The following is a 9022-nucleotide window of genomic DNA, read 5'->3' on the forward strand; positions in this document are numbered from 1 at the left end:
ACGGATATTTTTTTATCTTCTGTCCTTGTATTGACCATTTCGTACCTGGAGCAGTAATTATCATCTAGTGCAATGTACACGTATTTCTTGATAATATAAACCAGACGTCATGGTTTGTGATAATAATAGATATAATTAATAATTTCGGTTGTTAAAAACGTTCATTAATAATAAAAGAAACCTTGAACGAATTTTGTCAAATATCTGAGTCGCCTACTCGTATATGTGATAAAGGACGGTTTACTGAACAATCATCAAAAGGTCAAAACTTGTATGATTTAAGTTGAAAGTGACATCAGTCGTAGTAAACTTAATATATGATCTATAACCATGGTTAAAATCATCGGGCAGTCCACGAGGGAGGAGGTGTTTTTTTCCTGACACATAATACAATATGTAAGGCAAGCTTATTAAATCACCAAAGTTTCATTTAGCATCTCAAACTCTCTTTTTAAAGACGAAAACTATCTTTTTACGAGTATTTCTTCGGTATATATAAAAGTTTTCCAACGAATCCGTAACGTTTTCCTGGAACTCCATGACAGTTATGACAAGTTATCAGAAGAACTCCATCCTTCGTGTAACAGTTCCTCCCCCGTAAGTCACTGGTGTAACTTTAAGATCATTTGGCTCCATTTTTTATAATTGCACTGTTTAAAGACATTTTCAACAGTTTTAGAAAAAACTAATCCTTTCATAGAATTTTCTAAAAAATTTTGTATAATGAGTAAAAATTAATGGTGAATTCAAAAATAGAAAGAAAAACATATGTTGACGTGTTGGATTTTTTTTGTAAAATGGCAGTTTCCATGGTAAACGATATATCAAAACTGTCAAAATAGCCACACTGCGGCCGGAATAGCAAGAGACCACCGTGCCTGACAGACCACATATTATCGTTTGCTTACATAGTGCGATCTGTGACTCCTATTTATTAATAAACAGTTTCTTTTTAAAGAAGACTCAGTGTTTAACTAAGGCTCAGCTTATTGTACCAAACATATATGGGAAAGTCTGTCATATACAGCAAGGGGGACATTTTTGCTGGTCCTAATATTGGTGCAGTTTTGTAACCTTGACGTAGAACGTGGCCAACTTCCGATAACCTTATAACAACTGATTACATCGGTATGTTGAAATGTTGATCTAGATATTAAAATACGTATATATGGTCTAAATGTCTGCCAGTATGATTATCTCACGTATCATAGTCATGTATGGTTGATATGCTATATTATATCTACTACGCGCCAATACCATCCATATACGATACTTATAATACCAAGTCTATGATAAATCTTTGTAGACCAGCATTTCTCATTCCCAATAAGGAGATTATTTCTTATTTTCAAAACCGAAAAATAATAACAAAATAAGTATTTAAATGTTATCTTTCTTATTCATTTAATATGTCAAACAAAACAATAAATAAAAAAAGTCTATGTGATTCATTTTGGCATTAGTACTATGTATTTCAACAGATCAAAGAAGTTAACTTTCTTTGTCTTGGACTTGGCAAATACCCGCCGATTGAATGAGCTAAGAGGCGTGGTAAATCAATAACATGCTTCTTTCGTCGCGTGTATTTACCTTTTGCAATAGATCTAAGTCTCTCTTTGGCTTCTCCGACTGACGTTTATAAATGTGATTAAATAAAACTATTTTCAAGAGCACGGAATACAAATGTACACCTTCCAATACTATTTCCTTTCCAAGAACATAGTTTGCTATTTTACCATTTATCATGACAGAGATAAAAACAATGCATTTATGTATGTCATTAAAATGACAACGTAAAAAATGATTATTAAGGCAGGTCTCATTGTTATTAGAATCATTAAATTATTTACAAATCTTAATTTTAAATTGCTTAACACAAGAATATAAGCTTTCCGGAAAAGATAGAGAAGAAAGGGGCTTGTTTAATTCGGAAAGTATATATTTCATTTGATTTTGATTTCATGATGTCTATACCCGGATGCTGTTATATTTAGCACATATCTGATTAGATAAAAATATTCTGTTTCATTCTAGATAAAAAAAATGGTATTCTGAAAATATGAAAATATTGTATAAGTTTCAGTTCAGCCTGAGTCAACAGTAGATAGATCTGGCTCAATTTTGAGATCGACAATGTCTCTTAGTAGAAGATAATCTTTAACACGGAGTGGTAGATCCATATCACTTAGAAGCGCGTGAATTTTTTTCTTGTACTTGCGCCGTAAATAGTTTCTTGTTGTATTGAACAAAGAACATGGTTGACTAGTATACTCAAGTAACATTTCTTTAACTTCCGGTTTAGCTATTAATAGTAATTCTTCAATGTTTTCTTCGTCTGTTTGATAGCCTGCTTCAAGAAACAGTCGAACAGTTTGTGAGAAGTTTTTCTTAACAGCAACATAAAGCGTTGATCTATACGCCAAGTTTGTATCATCTTGGTCTGGAATGTCAACCCATGGCAGTCCAATACGATAAGCATCTTCACGCGCATTACATTCAAGTGTCACGTTTGCGAACACAAGTTCTTTTATCATGCTTTCCTTATTCCAATATACCGCGTGCCATAATGGCGTAGCGTCACAGATGTCACGTAATTCCGTGTCAGCACCAAGTTGTAGTAAATTCCTCACCCCACTCACATTTTGTTCCTCAACAGCCACATGCAAACATGTACGGCCGTACCTATCCCGTGTATTGACGTCATTACCTTTTGCAATAAGTCTTTTTATGGCCTCACTAACATCTATCCATTGAATAAAGCTCCATATTTCAAAAAGAGGATATCTTTTTTCAGAAACTCCGCACTCATTTCCATCAACTTCAATATTATCTCCATCGCTATCTGCATCAAGTTCAACATTGTCACTAATATCTGTGTCATCGTCATGACGACCAAGGTCATGTGACGCGTCTGAACTGCTTAAATCGTTGTCACTATCTAAACCTTTTAATAGATTTCTAAATTTAGCACCTTGCAAAGCTTTTATACATTCAGTCCAGCCCAAATGTTCTGACCAATCTAATGCTGTAAAACCATTCACTGATACATCAGTATCAGCACCATGGTCTATAAGAAGATCCATGCATTTGTGAGAGTTGCAAATTGCCGCCAAAACTAAAGCTGTCGTCTGCGTATGATAGCCATTGAACACGAAGTCTACTTGGCATCCATTTTCAAGAAGAGTCTTCAAGACAGTTATATTATCTGAAACAGACAACGTAAAGGATAAAACTATAACGATAGAAAACGGTATGACAAACATAAACAGTTGAATACAACAGACACGCGATCTATGTACTAATGTACTAAGAGTCACAAATGTCCGAGATATTTTAGGAATTCTCATTGTATTGTATGAAGTTTACATACAGCGCAATATAGTCACAACAACAAAACAAACAAACAACGCTGCGTTCTCGTATGATAGGTAAATAACCTTGGACAAATGATGTCCCAATCAAATGATTTTCTTAGAATTTTGATAAATTAAGATATCTAAAGGAAAAAATATGTCTGGATACCATTTTGTACTAATTAACAGTATGTTCCCATTATTATTACTTACATCTGAATAATTTTATTTAGCTTACCCTTTTTGAGAGCCTCCAACATGGCACAAGGGTGGTGCATATTACGTATCTTTTTCTGCTGTGAAACATTACTACTGAGGCGATTGTCCTGTAGAAGCTCCTCCGCGCTCAGCAATATATTAACAAGATCTAAATTATTGTTCTGTACCGCAAACAAGACAGGAGACTGCAGCAAGGAATTCCTATACCTTAGATTAATTCCGCTGCACGTGAGCAGATCTCGCACCATGTCCTCGCGGCCATACATTACCGCTAGCATTAAAGGTGAGTATGAAGTTCCTTGTGAACGAATAGTTGCGTTTATATCAACTTGCTGGGCTATGAGATACCGAAATATTTTAAAATGTCCATTTGCAATGGCAAGATGCAAAGGTCGAAGTTCAAATATTCCCGACTTTGTTTCTAGGCAACAGCCATGCCTATGTAAAAAGCAAAAAAGCTCAAAGCTCCCCATTGCAGCCGATATAAGTATCAACTTTGTAGACGCTGTGATAACTTCATGTTTCTTGTCCATGCAGCGATATCTTTGACAATGAAAACATTTCTGTTTCCGCAGACATTGAAGCATGTGTTCTGGTTTCCGGAAGTATTCGAAATTTTCTGCGCAGACACAGTGATTGGTAAGCGTTGTACAATCTGTAATAAAAAAGAAAATGACGTTAGGAAAACCAAATATAAGCCGGTCAGTTAGTTCAGTATAGGTAGAGAGCTGGTTCCGGACGGCGCAGGTCAGTTTAGTTGTGATTGGTCATGAAATACTTTCTTCTGTCATTCGCACTACCATGTGCACCAAAAATACAATATATTTTATAATGAAAGTCTGCTAAAGAACATATGATTCTCAGACGTCTTAAGATACTGCTAATGAAAGAATACTTAAGTACCTATTGTTATATCGTCATCAACAATGTCAATGTTCCTGTTTAGTTCTCGCAAACTCTCGTGTGGAGCATCGTTGATAACGTGACCAATCAACGCTTCCATCCTCTGTCTTTCTTGTACCATTTTCAGAGTTTTATTTCGTTCGATAAACCATGTTGCCTGTGATATATTTCTGGAAAAGAAGAATATTGTTAAGAAAATTATACACTTGCCAAAGAAACATTTGAAAAAGCATATACTATTTTCCGAAAAAAAATCCTTTTGTTTTAAAAGGACTGTGATAGAAAAACTTTAAAAAAAAGTTTCACATCCTTGAGGAGTCTTCACAGATCTTTTTTGTTTATTTTTGTCTATTACCAAACTTTTTTAAAGTAATTCTGCATGTATTAAAGCTTTAAAATTTTACATCATGATTTTGTCTTTTCATTGGTTCATGTCCATTGTCAGAATGACCATTATATTCCAACTGAAGGCATCATGGAAAGCATTTTAGAAACTGATAAACTGTTTTATGTAATAAAGTATTAACTAATAACATCATATTTGGTATAAAATTCATTACTTCCTGCAAAATATCTATAAGTGGCTTTGAGGTCTATCAATGGAAATTTGACAAAATTTTCGTTCAAAATCAATGTGTACACTCTTTATAAATCTTTTATAATGTCGGTGTAATTATTTTCTACCAAATGTGACAATTGCTTTACAATTATGGGTTACCTAGAGAAACAAATAAAGCTATCTTATTTATATGGATTTGTAAACCTGTTTAAATATTGATGGTTCTGCTATCTAAGATTTTTATTAGACGTGACCATGATGTATAGCTCGTCTGCGTGATATAAAGCGGGTGTGTTTTACAGCTGAGAACGATATTTTTTCTGCCATATATGTATTAAGTTCATTTCGATTTAGTAAAGCATAATATAGGAAAATCTTAAGCCACTGCAGACACTAAAGCAGACTAGGGCAATTTATCCCTCTCTCCTAAGACTAAGGACTATCAAGTGTTATACATGCATGTAAATTTGAGACGTTACAGCATATAGATAGAATTCTTAATACAAACATTTCTTGTGTTGGTCGAACTTTTCTGACCCCTTCACATTCGGCGACCACGCGGGTTTAAAAGCTAACAACTTCCATTTCCGTAAGCCCAAACACTATACTCAATTTAAACATCAAAAACTTATTGTTTGAAAACAAATTCAAATGTCCAGCTATAAACTATTGATGCCTAACATGTACTTATTGATATTTATATAATGTTTGTTTCTTTCTTTTCAACAAAATATGTCCGATATAATAGTAATTATCCGAAAATGTTCTTCTTTATTTTTTTTAAGTAAACACATAAACAATAACAGCAGATATGTTCTGTTCTGCTTATACGAGCGTATTTAGTAACTAAATTTTTTAAACATAAACATTAACGCAAAATATATCTTTGATGTTACTGCAAATAGTGCATAAAAACACACTCACTTTTTTTTCTATTACAAATGAATCCGTTATATGTAATAACATATTTTCTTCTACAAGATCAATTTAGATTCTACCAAACGTATCGTGTAAACATAATCCCGGTGAGACATGCAGAAACAACAGATTAAATTCGTTATTTTAAATCGAAAAGTTAAGCGTTAATGAATAATCGAAAATTTAAACTTTGATAAATGTGATATAACATAAAAACCTTTTCTTGTGGAATGAAAATAGCTGTCAAACAAACAGTATCTAGAGGTCGCTGAAATCAATTATTATAGCAGTTTAACAAAGGCGATATTTTCTACTTGAACATTTTAAAAGCCATTTAAACCGCAGAACTTGATAGCTTAAAGTAAAGAAAAAAGAATTTCCCATGATAATTTGATCACATGAAAAGACTTACGGTTTGAATACATTTATATATAAATATTCACACAAATAAAGGGCTTACCAAATAATAACCGATTTAAATATCCTGTAATGTTATAAATTCCCACAGCTATATTTGATCTTTAAGTATCTGAAAAATAAATATAACATATCGTAAGGGAATGTTAATTCTGATATTTATAAAAGGTTTTCTAGCTTTTGATATTTGCCCTTTTGTACATGTACATTGTACATTGTGTTATAATAATTGCTTCATTTTTATATAAAAAAAATACTAAAAATGCTAAATTTAAGAGTCTAAAATTGAATGCCAAAGTACATCCGTGTCACTGGGTCAACATAAAAAGTCCAGCTTTAAATTACACCTTTAAACTACTAGCGAAATAAACAACAAATGTATTCCAAATGTTTAAACTTATCCATGCTAATGCTTAAACCAACTAACCTTTCTTATTCACGACGATTTTCCATTTCGGTGTTCAAAAGTGCCTGTCTGATTTTAAAGTGTCTTTCTGATAAAATGAAAAGATAATCATGCGTCTATTATTTTGTTAATCCATGATTTTAGAGGTAATGTACACACGGTGCAATAGTGTAACACCGGTATATGGGCGCCGGTATATTTACAGTCAATGGATAAATCAATCACTACCATCGATTATTTTTCATTCGTAACCACTTCTTTGTGTGCTCAAAAACATAATGTAATTCAGGCGGGAGACAAACTACTTCAACGAGAAATAACCTGTATCGCGACGCATGTGTTATCAAATGCGTTGATTTATTCCCACGGGCGTCATTGATTGAAAATTCAATTACTACTGATAAATAATTAATATGTAATATTCTTCTATATTGAAATAATTAATGATTTAATATAAACAAACATATCGGACAAGTGTTTGTTCTCTTTTATTCTTGCATCGCATTTTAATTATTAAATTCCAAATAAAATTATCCTGCCAGGGAATTAGATTTATTTCATCCAGCTAGCTTACGGAACGTCCGTGGTTCTATTCAGATGCCAACTCGTGTCTGATATAATGCGCAACAAGGGCACATGAGGTTTTTCTCAACCAGTAAAGTATGACCATTAAGGTATCGGTATGGCTTTTAACACAACAAAAACAAATAAAAAATACTAAACTATAGATCTGACATCTCTGAATAATAAACACGTAATCTCTACAATACCTTATGCATATAACTTAATTATGTTCCCTTGCATTTTCTTTTTGCAACATACATGTATATCTTTCCAGGACACAGAAAGAACGAAGATTCGATCACTGAGGTCTAAAAGCCTAATAACATAAACTTTCAATTTTTGTCATAGATTAACACGAGTACTTAAAATGGAATGATATACAATGATAATAAAAAAATATTCTCAAAATTAAATGTAAAAAATCTTTGTGCAATTCTTAGTACGAATCAAGTTAAAAGTATTTTTCATTCTTTGGTCATTTTTCACAATAAGAAGTATGCTGGTTAACTATCACAAGCTATTGGCCCAGACCTACATCAAATACAACAAAGTCCTGTCACGACAAGAAGACTTTAGCTGAGTCCCTTTCATTAAAAGCACTGACTCAAGTTTTGACTTTGTTTTAATCTTCTTTACCTTAAATGACCAAACACTTTAATCAATTATTTCTAAGTTCACTTAGGGATATTATTCAGTAAAAGTTTACGCTGTGTAGTTAAAAGAATACCAAACAAGAATATGCATGAAGCACTTGTCTGCAAATTCACATAGGGATACAATTCAGAAATGAGAGCTTAAAATCGCTCACCAGGGTATATGTTGGAAAATAACGAGTATTTTTTTATACCAAAGGCAAGTAAGATAAAGTAAGTTGATTATCAGTCAATTTTTTCGAAAGATATTTTTTTCTATTTTAGCTCTCGTGACCCACAAAAGAAACCATTCACTTTAAAGCAATCGTTATTGAAGATCGACATGAGGTCCATTGTTACAGGAAAAGATGATTATATGTTGTATTTCCCTGTTTGTTAGCATTGGGGATAAAAACAAGGTCATGATGGCAATGGATTGCTCACCTGAAATTCATTACTAGAAAAAGTCATGACTTTTAGATAGTCAGTAATGTAGGCTTGCCATTTTTTAACCTAACCGCATAATTTTTAAAATACCTGTAGATTTCTGCTATGAAATGCTTTATGACAAACATCTACTACATTTTTCACTATAAAAGTATTAAACTACCTGACCTCAGAGAGGGACAAATTTTAACCCCTGGGGCATGATTTATCCAAATATTGTAGAGGTTAACTTGGTAAGGCTACATGCTAAATATCTAAGCTCTAGGTATAACACTTTCATTGAAGAATACTTAAATGTACTATCAAGTCAATATAAAAATAAGTAACCCCAGACAGGGCAACTTTTGACACTAAGTTGCATGATTTATATAACTTTTGAAGAGGACCAAAAGTTGATGCTACATACCAAATATCTAACCTATAGGCATTGTAACTTCTGGGAAGAAGTCTTTAAGATATTTTTATTATACAAGTATCTATAAACAAGAGATGTTTGTAAAACATGAATGTTGCTTGGAAACCATTTTAACATACAAGGTCAAAGTGACCTTGACCTTTGACCCCTCAATCCAAAATGCAAAAGGGGTCATCTACTGCCCAAGAC

At 33.0% G+C, this 9022-nt stretch overlaps 1 protein-coding gene across 3 annotated transcripts; it reads right to left on the minus strand.

The window, feature by feature from the left end:
- Positions 1–1379: 1379 nt before the first annotated feature.
- Positions 1380–7061, minus strand: LOC132719974 (serine/threonine-protein phosphatase 6 regulatory ankyrin repeat subunit B-like). 3 transcript variants are annotated; one of them, XM_060703942.1, is made up of 5 exons: positions 6797–7061; positions 6413–6481; positions 4476–4645; positions 3592–4227; positions 1380–3205 (listed from the first exon to the last, which is right to left on the minus strand). In XM_060703942.1, the coding sequence occupies exons 3-5, from the start codon at positions 4594–4596 to the stop codon at positions 2085–2087; spliced, it is 1878 nt and encodes a 625-aa protein (XP_060559925.1). In that variant the 5' UTR covers positions 4597–4645; positions 6413–6481; positions 6797–7061; the 3' UTR covers positions 1380–2084. The 3 variants fall into 3 exon arrangements, with proteins under 3 accessions (XP_060559925.1, XP_060559926.1, XP_060559927.1); XM_060703943.1 differs by lacking the exon at positions 6797–7061 and adding an exon at positions 6671–6777; XM_060703944.1 differs by lacking the exon at positions 6797–7061 and adding an exon at positions 6717–6750.
- Between the last annotated feature and the right edge of the window lie 1961 nt (positions 7062–9022).

This window comes from Ruditapes philippinarum, unplaced genomic scaffold, assembly GCF_026571515.1.
Source record: "Ruditapes philippinarum isolate M1 unplaced genomic scaffold, ASM2657151v2 ctg2520_1_1_1_1, whole genome shotgun sequence".
NCBI lineage: Eukaryota > Metazoa > Mollusca > Bivalvia > Venerida > Veneridae > Ruditapes > Ruditapes philippinarum.

What these genes read in the sequence shown, in the direction of transcription:
- LOC132719974 (XM_060703942.1), bottom strand. Translation starts at nt 4,596, where the DNA reads ATGGTACAAGAAAGACAGAGGATGGAAGCGTTGATTGGTCACGTTATC. An exon ending in TGATGACGATATAACAATAG is followed by an intron (nt 4,228 to 4,475) that starts GTACTTAAGTAT and finishes TTTTTATTACAG; the next exon opens with ATTGTACAACGCTTACCAAT. An exon ending in GTTGGAGGCTCTCAAAAAGG is followed by an intron (nt 3,206 to 3,591) that starts GTAAGCTAAATA and finishes TGTCTGTTTCAG; the next exon opens with ATAATATAACTGTCTTGAAG.